This window comes from Antrostomus carolinensis, unplaced genomic scaffold (assembly GCF_000700745.2).
Source record: "Antrostomus carolinensis isolate BGI_N321 unplaced genomic scaffold, ASM70074v2 scaffold5093, whole genome shotgun sequence".
NCBI lineage: Eukaryota > Metazoa > Chordata > Aves > Caprimulgiformes > Caprimulgidae > Antrostomus > Antrostomus carolinensis.
In genome coordinates this window covers 145342-165086 of record NW_010304329.1, presented here as the reverse complement: position 1 = coordinate 165086, position 19745 = coordinate 145342, and the positions used below count along the sequence as shown (strand labels likewise).

At 35.7% G+C, this 19745-nt stretch overlaps 1 protein-coding gene across 2 annotated transcripts in view; it reads right to left on the bottom strand.

Annotated features, from left to right (window-relative positions):
- Nucleotides 1-11159: 11159 nt before the first annotated feature.
- The window catches only part of NTNG1 (netrin G1), a 147861-nt gene continuing 139275 nt past the window's right edge, over nt 11160-19745 (bottom strand). For both annotated transcript variants that reach the window (XM_029084118.1, XM_029084119.1), the window contains one exon: nt 11160-11386. In XM_029084118.1, the coding sequence (XP_028939951.1) occupies nt 11160-11386 (227 nt within the window). The remainder of the gene's footprint in view (nt 11387-19745) is intronic.

Sequence of the window (19745 nt, the reverse complement as noted above, 5' to 3'; positions counted from 1 at the left end):
CAGCTTTTAAAATAAAGACATTTGTCACCAGAACTGCTGGGTTTGTGGAAACATTCAAATGAGAATAATTTAAGTGCTGCAGTGGAATAATGCACAATAAATAGTACATGGAACTGTACAAATGTTGCAGATTATAGTAGGATCAGAGAGATAATGCCTAAGGGATTACTTTTTCCTTTCCTGAAATTATTTTTCAGTAGAATTTAAAACCTTATTCTGTTTTGTTGAAATCAAGGTGAGGCTTTCCTTTGCATTTAGTGGATTTGGGAGCAAGTCATTAACAAGTGCAAACTGATTAGTCCTTGGAGAATGAATCCTAATTGTCCGCAGAATAGATGCATCATACATGCTGAAGTTCTTGAAGTTCTGTGTTTCCTAATACTGTTTTGTCAATCTATTTCCTCTTTCTCTGAGGCCTGGTTCTGAGAGATGCAAGGCTAGCTCATCTTCATTCCACTTCCACTTGGCTTCCTTTGCTAAGATTGACAGCTGGAGAATAAACACTGATAGCTTTTGTTAATCAGCGTGCACATCTCCATTAGCAGCTGTACTAAGGCTACCAACTAATTGCCACAGAAGAATTACCAGTCAGGAACTTAAACCAGCAGAAACAGTGACAAAGTCATGCCTGTCTCTTTTTTTTTGTTTGGTTGTGTTTTTTGTTGCTGTTGTGTTGTTTTTTAAAGTTGTAGAGGGCTGGATGACTAATGGCATGCAACTCACAAGTGATACTGCTTCAGAACAATCCTACCTCTTCTTAGCCATTGCAAGCCATTTGAGGAAAATAAAGTGGGCATTATAGATTAGGAAGAAAAAAATAAGACACTAAAGGGGGCTTCAGTGTTATTAAAGTACACGCTTCCAGTTCAGCATGTGCTTATGCTTTTTTTTTTTAATATGGTTGCCATCCTGAGCTGACTTCTAAATTAGTCTTTGACATCTGTTACAGGCATTTTACATTTGTACATTTTCCTCTCCCCTCTTCTAGAGAGATGTTTAGGCTTGAGAGTTGGCAGATTTTTAATCTTACTAAATGTTCTTAATAAATAATGTGAAAAAGGAAAGCATGTAAAAATTCCTACTACAGAATCAAACTGATTAATCTATGATTATCTGGTTATTGTTTATTTATGTACTTTGTCAACCCACTGCACTTGCTTCAAAACACAGGAAAAATCTAGTGTTTAATAGAAAGTACACTTATTAAACTGGTGTATATATTTGAAGAATGGAAACACAGAAAGAAGTGGCAAGACAGTGTATGAAAGCAGTGGAAGAAAATGCAGAGACATTAGAGACAGATGAATTATGAAGAAGATAAGTACATTCAATCAGTTTTCTCTATTGGCTTGAGGGTAATCTCTGCCATATTACAATGTACTGATTTATGGACTAATTAGTTGTACAAAACAAAAATATTTATAGAAAATATTTCTCTCAAGCAGCCACCAAACCAACCAAACAATAGGAAAATGGATTCTGTGTATTAAAAAATTAAATTCAATATATATTTATGAGCCCATTCAAAATGTAGAGTCTTTTTGCTACCAGATTTCCAGTAAGCAGAAATATCTATGTATCAAAACCTAATTGTGTCAGTATCTAGACATTTATAGAAGAAATTAAATGCCTAAGCTATAGGTATTTCAAGCTAGAAAAGATTATATATTAATTTATAAAGTCATAATATTATTATTATATGAACTTTAATACAACCGATAAAAAATAAGGCAAGGAAGGGAAAAAAAAATCCATAGCCATCTCTGTCTTTTGGAAGAGGATTTTAGTGTTTTACTGTTTGTTCTGTATGCATGTCTTTTAATTTCTCAGACTGTTAAGATGCTTCCAATTACTTTGACTCATATGTAACATCCCTTCAAAAAACAGTAGTTGTGGTTTCCTTCTAGCCTTAAACTGAAGTGCAAAAGAGGACAAACCGAAACCAGCAAAATCAAATGTGTGAGTTATGTATCACAACATTGAAACTCCAAGCATGGTAGGCAAAGACAACATTTCAGGAGGTTTAATGTAAAATAGACTTGGATAAGATAATTTGAAATAAGTGGGTGGCAAATACATGCAGATGGAAAACTGTTTAACGTCACATTTCTCTAATTTGGATGGAGTAGGGAACTGTAGGTCTCGGTACTTAATGTGGTGGATGAGGTGTCAGAATTAATCTCTCTTTCTGTAATTGACTCTCTAAGTCTCTCAACATCTTCAAGCTTCAGTCCCCATGAATAAAATGGAAATAGCATGCATCCCTGCTTTGCAGTAGTGTCATGAGGCTAACCTCAGTAAGGTCTGGAAGATACTTGGATGCTAGATATTGTCAGTAAATGAGAAGCCTGTCAAAAAATTGTTCACCACTAAATCTACATAGTTTAGTCATCGGTCCTTACATCCTACTCAATGAGAGAATTGTAAAAGTAATTGTGACTCTACCAGATCTAGGGAGACAAAAGAGCATTGCCAAGACTAATTTGTAAGTACTAGTCCTCCTACTTTTTGCCCGTGGGAGATCTCTAGAGCAAAGTAATAAATATATTTTTATGAGGGCATAGAAAAAACTGTGACATGAGGGAAGAAAGCAAGCTGTAGGATGGCAAAAGAAAGCAGTATAATAAATGTAATTACCAGATTGCTCTACATGCTGGTTCTCCCATCCTACCAAGCAACAGTAATTAGAGGTAAGGGATGTTAACCAGAAATACATTGAATGAGTCAGTGCAGCCATTCAGAGCCCAGTTCAGTCTCACGTTGAACATAGTGACAGCAGATGCCAATAAAAGGCCTTGAGGGAAAATGTTATCTTCTGAACACATTTCTATCTCTGTATAAGAATTACATTTAATGATTTAGAAGGTGCGTGGTGAAGAGCAGATGTAACTGCTGGCCTTGTACAGATCTTGGCAATGGAGTTGTTCTCACAATGGGCTTGCTCTGCTTTGGCCTGGGGGTGGCCTGTGCTGTGGTTTCTCAAAAGGTGTTGAAAAGCAGCTGCTTCATGAAAGTCTGGACTAGATGGCAGACTAGTACTGCTAAATTCACAGCTGGAGCCGAAGACAGAGCAGAGGTGGTGCTGATGGGTCTAGGCTCTGCCAGGAGATAAGTGAGCAGTGTTTCATCTAGACAGGAGGTGAAATTCTCAAGTAGAGAATGTCCTGTCTGCGAGGTTCAAGTCCTGCAGTTTCCAAATCAGAGGTTACAATGCTGAATGCTGTGTACCTAGTATCTCGACTGGCTTTTCCCCTGATATCCTAGTATATTTTTAGTCTGGGGGCAACTTGTGTTCTCTTTCTTTTCACTCTCCTGGTGTTGGGTTTTCCCCCAAATTTTATAACTCCTGAGAAAAGTAGATTTTTTGCTTTTTACTTTGTTTTCCTTTGGATTCCAATGCCTTTCACATACAGTTCTGTTTGGGACTGAGGTAAGATTTGTGTCTGACTGGTAGTGAGAACAGAACTGTTAATTCTACTTTGTCTCGTTCTTGCTGGTCTACATTTTATTTTCAGTAACTTCTGCTCCTGCAATGTGGGCTTCAGCCTTCATTTCTGTATTTAACCTTTTAAGTTTCTACACTGTGAAGCTGAAGACTTTGTTTTACTATTTGAATCCCATTTCCTGTGAATGCTTTTTAGCCCTATTAGGTGAGCAAATCTCAAATTATAAATATGACTGGTATTATGTTTTAGCTTACTATTTTTTGGCATATGTGCTGTCTTTGAGCTGGGCATGTATTTAGCAAGGCTGTTTTGCAGGAAGAATTTAGTAGACTTACTACTCATAAGGTCAGTAAATCTAGCAGAAAGTAAACAATAAACTAAGTTATTTTAGTGCTTGAGGTAAATTTTTGTAAATACATAAAATTCTCCTTCCATTAAAATTACATCTATTAAACTTTAGGAAATAATTTATGAGATATTATGATAGTTAATAACAACTATGTTATTAATTATCATTAAAAAAGTATAGAAAACCTAACTTTATTATGACTTATTTCTTTATGTTCGTAACCCTTAATGAAGAGTCACAGTTACCTATTCAGGCAAGGAATAATTTCACACCATTTGAGATACATCTGTTTGTCCTGCACATCACTTGTGAGAACACATACTGGTTTGATTCCCATTCTAAAATGCCAAAATGTGAAGTAATGTTTTGTAAATAGTTATATCTATTATGTATAATAATATAAATGTTATATATACTAATACTATATATAGTTGTAATTATAACCAATGCTACTAAGAAGTTTTCAATATACTTTATTCATATTCAATGTGATAAGGAGCTTGAGTGTGTTGAACTGTGTTTCCTCATTTCTAGTAAAAGATAAATACAGAATTTCTGTTCAAAGTATCTAAGCATTTATAGGTTGTAGAATAACAACAATCTGGCCTGTTGTCTCTTCTTTGAGGGTTTTTGAAGTAACTCAGTTGTGATAAATGGAAGTGCTTTGACGTTTTGATTATCATTAGAATCTTGTAAGATTGATTTTGCCTTGTGTTTTTTTTTAGTTATAGCGAGCAAATACATATTTTTCATTCAACATGTTTACAGAATCTAGTCCAAGAGAGCCCAAGCCTTTGAAAGAGACCTCTAAGTACTGTTAATTATAAACAACAATTATAGACAGCAGCCACTAATTTTGCATCCACAATTATTTGCAGGTGCAAAGTAAACTATGTTCCCAGAAGATGTACAAGGATTGAAATGTTTTCATTTACATGTTCAGGTAACACTGAAAACAGTCATTGAGAAGTGTGAAAGCATCAGCCAGATTGAGGCCTCTTAAAATCAGGGAACTTAAAATATGGCTTGCACAAACTGGCAGAGTAAGGGCATGAATGAGTGTACATCTCATAATGTGTTTTTGCTACTTTTGTGGAGGTCCATATGGTTTAATGGTGGACTTGGTAGTGTTAGGTTAATGGTTGGACTCAATGATCTTAAGGGTCTTTAAGGGTCTTTTCCAACCTAAATGATTCTGTGCACAGGATAAATGTTAGCCTTTCCCCTCCATTATCTAATTAATATTACAATCTAAAAAGAGAGAACTACTATGGCATTGTTATAAGTGTCTGGTTACAGTTTGAGTAAAATTGATGACTAAATTTTAAGGTTATAAAATGATTTTTGGAGTGACCAGTGGTCCCAGCAATGGTATTTTGGAACATACATGAGTAGAGAACTAAAGACACCTAGACAAAATTTAAAAAACCTTACTGTGATCATTACAGAGACTCAATGTTACTGGACAATAATCTGAATTCTCAAAGCTTGTTGAATTTATAGACACAAACCTAGCAGTTAAGTATGCCTATTAAATTAGGAGTGATCATAGTACTTCCAGATCTAGGCTGCAGTGATGGTGCTGAAATTCAGTTCTGTGCTATTACATGTGACTTGTGAACCTGCAATATTTCTTCTGGAGAAGAAATTTAAGCTTAAACTCCTTTCTGAGTTCTGTCTTCAGGCTGCAGCTGTGGGCTGTTGGATTAGGCTAGTAATGAATAAAACATTTTAAATTATATTTAGTGTTTTCCAAAATAATAGACTATTACAATTTTTTATAAATTAGTGTTTGAAGAATATTACACTCTGGATTTCTACATAAACTTTGTGTAACTCTTCTATATATTAAAGATTGCACTGATTCCATAGAATATCATATAAGTTGTTTTGCAAATTACAATATGATGTAGAAAGACTTTAATTTCCTTTTCCACTAAAGAAGAGTCTGCTTCATTGTACTTTTACTATTGTAACAGTAAGGGACAACCTCTGGGAGTTGTGAACATGGAGTACTTTAGAAAATCAAGCTGTTTCTATTTAGAATACCTAGGCATCCAAGCTAGGCAGATTTTGGCTTCAGTGTTGGGGTGTGTGTGTACACTTATATGTAGGACTTCTTAAGTCCCTTTCACCCCCATCAATGCCTCTAATATTTCTTCTGTTTGAAGAAGAGGTCTTTGTCTTGAACTGTAAAGGCTACCAGTGCACAGGATTGAACTGAAGGCATTATTCCTGAGAGGTCTTGTTTGGATGTATAAATGTCAGAATTAACTTATTAGTAATTTGTTTCTCAGATGTCACAAAGACCTGCACAGTGTACTGGAGTGAAAATTGCACTATGTGAGAAACAGAAAATGCTTATCCAAAACCAGTCTCATTTTCTCAAAGCAAACAAGCAATAGCCCCAAAACCCACTCCTCATTTTCTTTTCCCAGAATACACTTATTACTTCAATTTCTCAACAGTTATTCACTTCTAGTACAAAAATTGTATTTCCAGTGACAACAGTAAACTTGAACATGTGTACAGCAACTCTGTTGAGCAGCACCACGTAAGTAGCACAGGCATCTTAGTAAATGTAACTAGAATGTGCACACCAGTACACACACACAGAGAAGTTTTGATGGGGGAATGATGCTTAAGTCTGTCCCAGGGTGAGATGTGGTTGCGCCTGCTGACAGATGCAGGACTAACACTGCCCTGTTGTGCTTTCTGTAACTAGGCTGTCACTGTGGTTCTACTGACTGTTGTGAAACTCTCATTTAGTGCACTTCAATGATGTGGTTTTTATCCTGGTCCTTCTCCGAAATGAGTATTAGCTAGGAATGTGTGCAGGAATTCAACCCCAAAGCCTTTGCAATCTGTTTAGTTCTGCAGGTTGCATAATGTTAGTCTTCTCTGTGTTCTTTGAGGCTGTAAAATTTCTTGAGCAGTATTTCATCATGTATATGTTTGAGTCTGTGTAGGTAATGATGGCCAGAAAGACAATGAAAGGAAACATATGCTTTGTTCTGGAATTTTATCTATTGCATATTGTGGCAAAAATGGTGTCTTGGTGAACATACTGTACTGGTGATGAACTTTCATTAAATGAAATGCACCATATGGTGCAAAATGCTGCTGTTCTTGTTTTGCATACACTTATATGTATGCATATACATATGCACATACAGTACCACTTCCTTGTGGTACTGTATGACAATGGGAAAGGTATTAAGTCGATTAATATAAAATTTCTGATCTATAATGCCAGATCTGTGTTTTGGTGTATAAATGTTTGCATACATAAATAATTAAATTTTCAGTTTTTCTTTGGTATGAGTTGATTGACTATGTCTTAATATTTACACCTGTAACTTTCCATTTGCAAGGACAAACATGACAGCTGGGTTGGAGGTTGGCTGAAAATCTGGTCTTGCATATTCTATGAAAAATATTACTCAAATTTCTCACAGGTGAATAAACCACATGCATGGATGAATCTAGTTAATTCAATGGTTTAATAAACCTAGAATCCCAGTGAGTCTACAACAAATCCCACTGGCACCTTGGAGTTATGAAAAAGATGTACAAAACTATATGCAAGCAGAAGAGCTCTTTCTAAATTTGAGGAGTCTTTTGCATGTTCTTTTTTTGTTCTGTTCACTACATGAAATAACTTCTTATCTGTGGCTCAGTCATGATAAAGTATTAGATCAGTTATCATTTGAAGGCAATTGGGGTCAATTTGTGTCTGACTAGACTTTTTTTTTCCTTTGGATAGTTTGTTTTTGAAACAGTTATGCAGCACTAAGCCTCTCTCTTAATGTCCCTTTGAGAAAGATGACTAGCTTGAAGTGGAAATTACTGCAGCTCTCTGGCCAGGGAGTAGCAACTTGTCATAAGGTGCCCCATTTTCAGATGTTATGCACATGTGGATCCTGGATCAGAACCAATTATTCTCTAGTTAGAAACACAGGAATTGCAGGCTGACTAGAACTGACTGATTTATCAAAACTACTGTAAATAATATAACTGCATAAATTTAATTATGAATGCTAGGTTTAAGATTATTGTACTCTGAACTATAATCTGGACAACTAAGCAATGTGAAACCTAGTCAGTTCTTGGATGTTAAACCTTTTAGGAAAGAAATATCATATAGGAAATAATAATAATTCTGTAGTATGTTCCTTTTGCTGCATTTTGTTATAGAACCAAAATCCTAGGTTAGTGATTGTATTGCTCTTGTTACTTTTTCAATATCATGGATATCTTTGCTATTTTACAGGCATTCACAGGGACAGGATACCCACTCCAAGAAACCTAGAATATGTTGGAAAGGGTAGATATTTTCAGGTGAAGAATGAAGCAGATACTGCCACTACAGGTTACCATGGAAAGTTCCTACCATATCTTCAGGAAAAGGACTATGTTGTTCTTTACAGCTTCTGAAATAGGTAATAGGTTCTGCCTTAATTTTCTATTGAATTAAATAAAAAAGCAGGTAAAGCTATACTGAGTGATGTAAATCTCCTCCTTTCTCAGATATGCACACAGAATTTTACAAATATACTTGGAACACAGTAGGAGAAACTTATATTCAAAATTTTCAATTAGTGGAGTTCTTTTTGTGGAGTTCAGTGGAAAAAAATAATGAAACTGAAGAAAAGGTTGACTGATAAGAAAACTTTTCACTGGATGTACTCCTATATAGAATTGGAATTTTATTAATAAATGAGGGAGGATAAAATGCATGAAATGGTAGCTAGATACATGGAAAGCCATATGCTCTGCACTGGTTTAGAAGATCATAAGTATATGAAATTGAAATGCAGCTGAATTGATTGCGATCTGATATTCATTATACTTCAGCACTGCTGGCACAATCCTTTCTAACCAAACGTGCATAACATGCTTTCTTAGCACTTTCATAAAGCCTTGAGTTTATAATGACAATTAGAGTGCATCTTTTCCAATAATTACACAAGCTGAATTTGGTCTAGGCTAATAAGCTTTAAGAAAACTTAAATTCCACATTTTAATATCAGAAATCCACTTAATTATACGTAATCTCTAGCTTCGCATGTCACCTGGATTAGCATTTATATTCCTTATTGAGTCTGCAATATAATTTTCTGTTTATTGTCATGAACATCCTCCTAATATATACCTGCAGTCTCATGTAGGCCATGGCTGGTAATCAGCTAAGCTCTTAATTTACCTTTGCCTTATTTAGCCCACCAAAAGAAAGTGGCAGTGTGAATATCAAACATTCCACATGAAGGGCTGAGGTGACAGCCTGAACAAGCACCAGCTTGTTGTCTTCATCATCATCTTCATAGGATTCGTGTAGAAATGAAGACCTGATTTGCCTACCCATTTATGGCTACTGGCCTGCAAAACTTGCTTCCTCAGCGGAAGGAGCTTCTCTGAGAAGGCAGTGCCCTAAATTCTACTCTGTTCACCATTTGGAAGAGGCAGCCTGGTAGAATTTATTTCTCTTAGGAATTTTTCTTTTGATGATTAATTTTTTTCCATACTAGGCTATTATGTTGGTAAAATATTTACAGACATTATGATGAAAATTGCCAGGAAATGAATTAACACAGTCTTGCTTCCTTTTGAGATATATATATATAATTTTATTTTTTTTTTCCCAGGACTTTGAAACACTGCTGTGGTTTTGGCTTGCCTCTCTATTCTTGCTATTCTTTTCTGTCACACTCAGTAATTGGCCTAATAAAAGGCAGAAATAAGAATTTATTACACCCTGGGCAATACTTGAAACAAACTTTATTTGCTAGAGCAGCACTTTTTATTTACTTGCTGCTGTATATTTTGACATTCCTTCTAAATATTAAATTTTGACTTTATTAAAAGTTAAATCTTGGCCTTTTTTGGTGATTGCTGCTGTTTTTGCAGTTTCTTAGGCAGACTAGTACATATATAAACATATCATTTTAATGAAGCTTTTGGAAAAACAATATAAGCTGTGGCTATATCTACTTTATTACTGCCAGAATCCACAAAAATGGTATGAAGTAAAGACTAGCTTCTGTAATACCTTGTAAATTAGTCTTGGAATAATTTCTGTGATTAATTGAGAGAACAAAGATGAGAACTATTCAACTTTGCATACCTTTTCCAAGCTTAAGATTTCATAAAATCTTCCTCAAACAAATGATGCTCTTCCCATTTAAAATTGTTTGCAAAAATAATGACAGTAGTAAAAATAAAGCCAAGTTAGATTGTTACGATGTAATTTCCACTGTTGAATCTGTTTTTCTTCCACGTACTAGGTGGTAAAATGATAATTTTTGTTTTGTTTTGTTTTGTAAAAAGCTTTAAGAAATAGCAATACATCATCCTGGAACTGTTTATGCAGGAATTTTTATTCTTTGAAATCTTCCAGTGTTAAAGCAACAAGAAAACATTTAGAATGTCCTTTGGTGGAATCTTATTACACTTGTTATATATGTAAACTGATATTCTTTGATGCCAGCACGTTGCCCATACAGAGAAATCTCTGCACAATTAAATGAAAAGAAAAAGGAAAGGACTAAATAAAAAGTAATATTTTTCTCTTATCTGGTTAGAATTAAATACATTAACAAATTGTCTGGTAACACAAATAGGCAATAATACAAAAAATCTACATTGTACATTATTTCAAGAAAAATAACTTCATTTGAATACAAAAGGATAAATACACTTTTTGTCCTATAGCCACTCTTGTACAGTAGGTGAACACAGCATCTTACTGATGCAGTGCTGCTAAGGTATACAAGGATATGACTGATTTGAGTTGTATTGAGGGGGCTGTTACACATGTGCATCACTAACATCAGACAAAGAAATCTTTCAACCAACAAGGGTTACAGAGCAACGTTCACTAAAGCACAGGTTAGAAAGGATTTGGGGACTGAAGCAGGCCAATATGGCAGCTTTTACAGATTTCCTTATACCCACAATGCACTGACAGCAAAGAATTGCCTCTATTTGGTCGGTCCACACACCAGGCGGAGGTACAGTAGCGCACCATATAGGAGTAGCAAATGTCTCTTCAATTCTCTTCCCATTCTGGGGGCTGTCAAAGCTGTTTCAGTCCTGTGTAAGCTTTGCAGCTAGCACTGATTTGACAGAATAGGCAGCTGCCAACTTGTCTCGAGCCAGAGGTGAACAGTCTTGACTCAGAGCGCTGTCCATAACTGATTAATATGGCTTAGTTCAGTTAGGCCTTCTTAAGTTTGCATGTGGTTATTCTTTCCTCTCTTTTGTCCTTTTTAAATTTCAGTAGCAAACGCTTGGATTTTGTTTTGTTTTCACGTGGCACAATCATTTGAAGCAGTCTGAATGTGATGCCATCAACCGTATGGAGTCTAACATATGCAAAGTCCAGCTGCTCCTAGTAGAGCAGTCAGCAGCAACAGAGGCCGGTGTGATATTGCCCCCTGGCCCGAGTTTTGGCCGCAGCCTCCTGGATCCCTTTCACACTTCAACTTCTCGCATAAAATGCCAGTGTAAGCCGGAGGGCACTGGCATCGCACATTGTTGATGCATGTTCCTCCGTTCTGGCAATGCAGGAGTTCATTGTCACATACATTTGCTGCAAGACAGCAGGGGAGGGAGGGAAAGAAAGGCAGAATAAATATAAGTTCAACTACAGGAGAAACTCTGCACTGAAACTAGAATTAAAAGACTACCTCCCCCCTCTTCCCGAGACATGTAAACAGGGTTGTGGTTTTGGTTTTTTTTTTAAACACTTCAAACTTGATTTTTTTTGTTATTTTCTTTTTTTTTTCCCCCTCTGTAGTCTTGGAGAACCATATCATTCACTTCAGACCAATAATTATGATAATAGTAATTAATGAATTAGTATAAATAATGATTAATAATAAAATAATATGAATATTAACACCTGCCTTGTGCCAATGTCTGCATTTTTATGGTTACTACTCAACTGGAACTGTAGGTGGGTGCATTATTATTTGAAAGGGGCAATGTACCTAGAGCTTTTGGAAAGTATGAACAGTGGTTAAAAGTGCAATGTTGTTTTGCTGAAGTAAAAAGATCTGTATGAGAAGGCAGGGCTTTGTAATCAAGAACTGCATATATTAATGAACTGAAAAAAATTATGCAAAAAAGATAAGGCAAGCACAGGCAAGAAATCCAGCGTGCTATCTGATGGGGATTATCTGGTATATACATATGGAAATAAAAGATAATGTTGTTATTTCCATTACAGTTCAAATAATTCTTCTTAATTAGATTTGCTACTTTGGTACAAGGGTAACTGGCATCTTAAAACTATCTTAGTTAGATATTGTAGCCTGATAGAATAACTTCAGAAGTCAGATTTGATAAAAGAATTAAGAGAAAATAATACTATCATGTTTGAAAAACTGACAGCTTTACTTTGTATTACTTAATATCAATTTCAGTATTTCACTGGATAAATCTGTAGAGATATGAGGAGCATACTACTTAGATGTGTAAATCTGTGTTTTATTCCAGATGACATCACTAGTGGAATACGTGCTAGATTACAGTGCTGTCTTCCACAGGACAGGAAATTTTGGTAAAGATCTTGCACCTACTATCTAGGTAGAACATAACAGTAAAAATTTTTGCTCAGAGAATTAGGGAAAATTTATTTGGTTTAGAAGCAGACTCAGCATTATATGCTGTTTTATACATACATTAGCCTGGAATAGGCTAAGTATTTCAGAATAGGGAAAATATTGTAAATTTTACTTTAAACATTGCTATTTACTGCTACAAAAAAAGTAGAGTTTTCTAAATGTTTATTTACTTATTTTTAGAAGTAACCTAAAATATGAGAACTAAAATTGAAACAGTGCAAGTTCTTAAGTGATGCAATTCTACATAAACCTGTACAATTTTGCTCAACAGCAACCTCACTGGTAATCTCATCTGTCCTGGCTTGCTTTCAGAAAAATAATTTTCTCACTCTAGGAGGACTCTGCTTTCTAATGTTCTGCATCCAAGCAGGCCAAATAATAATGCTGTGTGTTAGAAACTCATAGATGCAATTGATGGAGAACAGTTTTTTGTTTTTGTTTTTGTTTTTTTTCAGTGATTCCTGTAGCAATCAAAAGCTTTTACTAAGAGCTACGGATTTAAAATTGTTGTCCAGTCTCTGAATTGTAATGTCAAAATTTTAATATTAAGGTACAGCAAACAACACATATTATCGATGACAGCCATATGTCTGAATTTTAATGCTATATATATACATTACAAAAAACTGCATTCATATTATGTACAAAGAACAGTAAATCACCACCAAATAAATGCGATGAGGCTAACAACACCCAAAAATATAACAGGCTGATAAAATGAACTGTATTTTAAAAGTCAATATTTGAGTTACATCTCTTATAACTGAGGCTGTGTATCTTTAAAGCTGACTTTATTTTTCAGAGTGTATATATTTAGGCATATCAGTATGCAAAAATCAAAATACTTCATCTGATGGTACAGCTGCTGAATCTGCTTGTTCTAGACTACTCATTGCTGGGATGCTTCCTACAGTTCAGGCAATGAAAATGGTGAAATATCTGTCCCATCAATACTGACCATTGCTTGCCTTGAATAACTGAGCGGAATTCAATAGTTAATTGAACACCACTTCTTAAAGAGCAGATGAGGTATTTCACTTTGTGTTTGGCCTGGAAAATATTATCTAAATTTTCCTAAGTATTCAGTAAAATAAATTTATTTTCCAATGGCTTTCCTATTTTTAAACTTATTTTGACGACTATATCCTGTTACGGTTAGAGGCCATCAGCCCAGATTCTGATCTGTAGTTACAGATTGCTGGAGATGGGAGGCTGAAGTGGTGTTTTGCTATATGCTGGCTGTTCTGCCTGACACACTGATGCAGGCTGCTATCAAATGCCTCTAATCATTGCTGTCTAAAAAGTTCTAGATACAATGTTACAGATTATGATTTTTAAATCACACCATTTATTTCTCATTAGAAAGTTTTAAAAATGCGCTTGAAGGGGGGATGGATCAAAAGCTTCTCCTTTATTATTCTTGCATGCTTTTTAAAAGTTTGCCCACAGAAACACATTAAAGTAAAAACAGGTAGATTTTAATGTTCTCTGCAAACTACTAAAGTAGCTGAAAATTCTTGAATTGTTGATCTTTCTTTTCCTTAGTTTCATCCTTGTATGTCTTTCTCTTGCACACACATGTGTACACACATATGTGTTTCATGTAGACAGCAACTGTGGTGATCTGGAAGTTAAACTAAACAATTCTGAAAATGCTATAAATCCCATTATTTTTTGCCATTTTTGTTTTATTTATTTTGTTTTTCTGACCAATTCTAATACCATCCCCACCTTCCCAAAAGCATGGTCAGGATTACTTTTAAAATGTTAATATTAACTAATCATGTTTATTCAGTTTAGGAATTGCATTAGCTATAGCTAATGACTGTAGCACATCAGCAGCATAAAGAAAAGTACTTTCACTGGAGCAATTTCACTAGAAGCATAAATTATGCCTTAAACAAAAGCAGTCAACATGCTGCCAAGACCAAAGCAAGGCAAGTATATTAATTCTTGTTATGTTTCTAATGTAACACAGTATTTTTCTAGGACGTGTTATAACACATTTTAGTTCAGAAGAGGGTCTAGGCTTTACTCAGAGAAGGCAGTGACCTGGGAACTGCTCAGCAGGGCAGGAAGGACCAGGGCCTTGCAGACCCCTTGCTCTCTGCTGAAGCCTGAGGAGAACTGCTGCAGCTGGTGCTGGTGGGTGCAGGTAGGACTGGTGGATCCCAGCATGTGCCTGGCCCTTGGCCTTTTTGTTTCCCCAAGCAGTAGGAGCAGCGAGCCTGGCAATACAGGGCTTTCCTGCCAGTTGTACCCCTCCTGCCTTCTCCTGCCTGCCATGCCCTTGCCCTTTCTTATATTCCAAATGGTGAAATGTTGTTTCCACTGCCAGGAGGTGTTGAACCAGCTCTACCTTATCTTCATTGTTAAAAGTAACAATAATGAAAAATTAGTTTGAATTAATCTGAAAGGCATCAGGTATCAAGTTCTGATCAAAGAATGAAACACAGAGAAGTGATTCAAGTAAAAGAACTAACTCTGAAGTAATTGCACATGACTGTTAAGATGTGTGTGGCTGAATTAGCTGTGGGTTTGCTGGCAGATCTTTGTTAATTAGAAGACAGAGCATCAAATTAATCATTTAAGAAACAAAACATTGATACCTGACTTGCTCTGGAGAGCTTTGCAGGCCTTTCTGAGGGATATTTCTGAGCACAGTCTCCAGATCTGTGCTACTGTGGGAAGTGAAATATTTAAAGTAAAACAAAGGAAAGATTTTAATGCTATTTTCATAATTCCTCAATTTACAATCTATGCTATGGTCTGATCATGGGATCCTTAGAACACTGGAGGAGTTTACAAAGGAGACAGAAAAAAAGCCACATGTAAAAATGGGTAGCTATTTGAAGCTTTTCTGTCCTTGGGGCAGCCCTCCATCTCCTCTCCAAACCAACAAAGCCCTGCAATTACTAAGAGACATTACTATTTTAGAATTAGATTACAAACATCTTTTCCAAAATAATATCGTTAATAAAATATTGAAGCCTCTTTATTTTAGGATAAGACCTCAGTGAATGATGAAAGATGCACTGCCACAAGTCACAAAATATTCTTGATTTGTAATTCCAATGTTACTGCATTTGGAAATGGAATAAAAAAGGAAAACAAGGGGAAAATATCCAGTCTTTCAACCAGGTCAGGCAGCTCAAGGGGTAAGTGATGTGCTAGTGTATCACAGAATTTATATTGAGTATTTAATGAAACATATTGGGAGTAGCATAGTTTGACAAATGTGTACTGTCCTCTTAAACGTTCAAATCTGAATAATACATGAAAATTTCTGAGTCTGTCCAAAACTCAACTGTAATACCTTTGCAGCTTCTTGAAAGAAAAGAGATAGACAGCTGTGGCTGGTTTTTGTTCTGAAGCAGCAATATAGACATGGTAACAGAAATGCCAGTCTTGCTCTCTTTGATCTGGAGGGCCACCTCAGGCACAGCATTGTGCTGTTGGCTTATGTTCTTTCTGGTTACTCTGTCTGGGCAGCTTCAGAGCACATGCACAGGGCTTTTGCTCTGCCTACTGCTCACGCAGAAAAACAATACACTGTTGGACGTAAAACACAATTTCTTTTAGCCTTCTGTCTTTCCTGAAGGCCATCCAAGAGGGGAGAAAATACATTTTGTACCTTTCTTTGTGCTATCTTAATTTTTGTACAGCCTGCCTACACTAGCATCTTATTCAGGTGAGTGAGCCACATGGGTCAGGATATTGACTTAAAAAAAAAAGAAAAAAAAAATATTCAAAAAGACACCTTTTTTGATCTAGGATAGGTGGTGTTCACTTTCTGCATCAAAATCTGGATTTATTATCAAATGTTAATTGTTAGTGGGAACAGCATAAAGACACTGATGATAATGTCACAGAAAGAAAACTTTATTAGAGGTCCTTGCTTCCTTTCTTGGATTCTGAAGCCTTTTATTTCAAGCAATGTTTTGTATGATCTCTCTCATCACTGTTTTTCTTCACTGTGCTCTTTGTGGTATCATTTGTTACAGCTTTCTCTTCTCTGTCTTTTTAAAACCATCTCTTAACTTTTCTCCTTTTTTGTCTCCCAGATCATGAGTATTATAGTCCCTGGACAGGTTGGTGGGTTGATAGCTCTGAATATGTTAGGCAACATTTTTGTCTTTTCTAAAGCACTGATGCAAGCTTTGACCCTACTTCTGCTGCAGTGCATTTTCCATACTGTTCGTCAGTAGTTTGTGTGAATGGCACTACTGAAATAATGAGAAGTTTTTGACCTTGGATTCCACCCATTGTTCAAAACTTAGAAAGCATGCACGTCCAGTGGCTGAAGAAATTATTCTTGGCTGTTTTTTTTCTCTAATGCATCTGTTTCCTTGGTACTTCTTTTCTAGTAAAGAATGGCACTTGAATTCATTTATGAGGAAGTTTTCAGCACACATGCTAACAGAATATTCTATCTCGGCTTAAGTGAAACACTAAGCACAGTGAAAACCCTGTTTTCAGTAATGATGTTCATAGGTAGCTTCAATATATGCAATGGTTGTCTATATATAGAGAGCTGTGAACAGCACATTGAAGTGCCGTGAAAAAATAGGAGGTTTCATCTTGCTACATAAATAAATTCAGTAAATTGAGGCCAAGCACAAGTGATTTCTTTTCAAATACAGAACTAGTTCATATGAACACTATAATGATTCTGTAACTAACATGCATTATTATCTAAAAATGTGATAATTTAATCAATAAATGGTAAAAACAATCACAGAATATAAAAGAAATTGAAACAAATGAGGAAGCTTGTGTGTATGCCTAATAAGAATACATCTACACATACATATAGCAAACATGCACAAGAAAACCTCTGCAGTCGTGAAGATATTAGTAATATTTTCCTCATGATTTGTCAAATAGATATTAATGGAATTGGGGAATGCAAAACATCTAGTCTAATTAAAATGCAAACGTTTAAAATTATTTCCAGTTGTATCAGAACCCAAGTGACCACAATAAAAATATTTCCAAATTGCCAGAGGCAGCAACAACAACTTATTTCCATTGTTTGGAAACAATCCTAAAAATAACATATATACTTGTTATGTGTTAAAGATCTCTATGTGGAGCTCCACTGACTCATGAGATTTCACCCATTTCAAGTAAATATTAGGAATTAGGATATAAGGGCATGGGGAAAACTTGTAAGTAGTCAGGCTGCTTCTGTAAGGTTACAGCTGTTACAATTAGTGTTGTGCCACATATGACAAAACCTCAAATTGTTGTAACTTAAGTATCTTACTCATTTCAATAACCAGTGGCTAATAACTGTCTTGGAAGTTTTGTCACTTAGATTTCTCCCCTTGCCTGTCTTCCGATTAGATCTACTAGTAGATTATTATTAGAATTTAATTTATTGTTATCAGTTATGGTTATTGCCAAATAGTTTAAAAATCTTTTGCTGCCACAAATACATGTGTCAGTGTGGATTGGACTTTTTCAGTGGTTTTAAACCATAGACACACCTAATATGAAAAACAGCTATTGCACTTTGAAATGAGGTATTTATAATGATTTGTTTTTTTTGCAGTGACACTAATTCAATGTTTGCTGTAGTGGAATCAGTAAAACTATCTTAGTATACTGTCAAATCAAGACAAGGTAGATACTTTGATAGCATGAAAAGAAAACTGGTTTGTGCTTAGGTACCAAGGCACATTCTGAAGTTAAGACAAAATAAATCTTGTGTAGACAAGTACAAGCCTAAAACATACCTTACTGTGTCAATATTATGGTGATAAAATGACAAATATTAATACAAAGATCTCCAGTGCAAAGTTGAAACAATGTTGTGATTAATTATGTTGCCAACAATACAAGGAAATAAACACTGACCAAGTGAGAGCAGTTTCTAAAGGCAGACATCTCCATCTTGACTTGTCTTAGAAATGACTGTTAGAGGCACAATTGAAATGACACCTGATTTTTTTATCAAACCAATTTTAGTAAGTTATCAGGGAGTAAATGAATAGGTAGGTAATGAAGGTGTACTGTGTTTGAAAATTTCTGGTAGAATTTTTAGATTATTTGCCTACATGTAATTTCTGTCCTTTCTGCACAATTCTCACTTCAAAGCTAAGCCAGTTCTAATAAAATTTCAGGAAAAGTCTTCTGAGTTTCTACAAGAAGATGCAGCTACTATTCAAAGTCCTCCCCAGTGCACAGCCACAGAATGGATGGCAATTCCTCTCTCCTGTAAACAGGTACCAATTTACCCTAGCATCCACATGGGTAAGCTTAGGTGATTACATTTCAGTACTGAAAGTGCAAAATCCTCTACAGAACAAATTTTATTTTAACCATGGTATAAGGATAGCAGAGGGAGAAAGTTACTGTTTCACAGGTTGTGTCTGTGCTTTCTCGTTTTCCATCTCTCTTCTTAATCTAAAAATCTTTGTATTTAATTAATAAAAGATAATGAGAAGAAATACATCAAATCTGTCAGAAGGACAAAGGGGAGAACTGAATTTTGGAATTGATACTCTTGCATGATAGAGAAGCCATAGTAGCTCTGGCAGAAACAACAAAAGATTGCACGTTAAAATGGCTGAAAACAAATCCAGATTTAGTTACCTAAGAATTATGGTTGAAATAATACTTTCCAATCTTTCTTGTTTTCAGGAAATGATTGATTAACATTTCAGTTTTTTTATTCCAATTGTATACTTTCCTAAAAGAGGATGATTCTCAAAGTGGGGAAAAAAAAGTCACTATTCTTTTTATTGCTTTGCTTATGGAGAAGCACCACTGAATTGGTATGACCCTTATCATATTTTAGGATAATCTCAGGAGAGCAATAAGATACATCATAGCTTTAGTTGCTCAAAAGGGACTACATACCCCTATCATTCATATTCCACTTACAAAGCTGTAAGCTACAGTGCCATTATTTCTATCTTCCTGGAGATAAATGAACATTCTTACATGATCTGTCTTCTTTCCTTAACTAGGAAGAGAAGCAATTGAAACTGCAGGGGTTTTTTTTTTTCTTTTTTTTTTTTTTTTTTTTTTGTCTAGTGCCAACAGCAAGGTCAGGGTTTGAATGTAACCACTATCAATAAAAACTGGCTGAGCACAAAAACTCCTCAGGTACAGAAGATGAAGTGATCACCAAAAGGCTCCATGAGCAGTTGGAGGGTGGGATTTGGTTCCCTAAATACAGGCAGCTACTGCCATTAGAGGTGTCAGAGGGCATTTCAGACATTGACATGGAGCTAGCAGGTATGTCCCAAGAGGGAGTGGTGGCAGGAGGCCTGCCAAGAGGGATGTCTGCCTGTCTCCGGCAGCTGTAGGGGC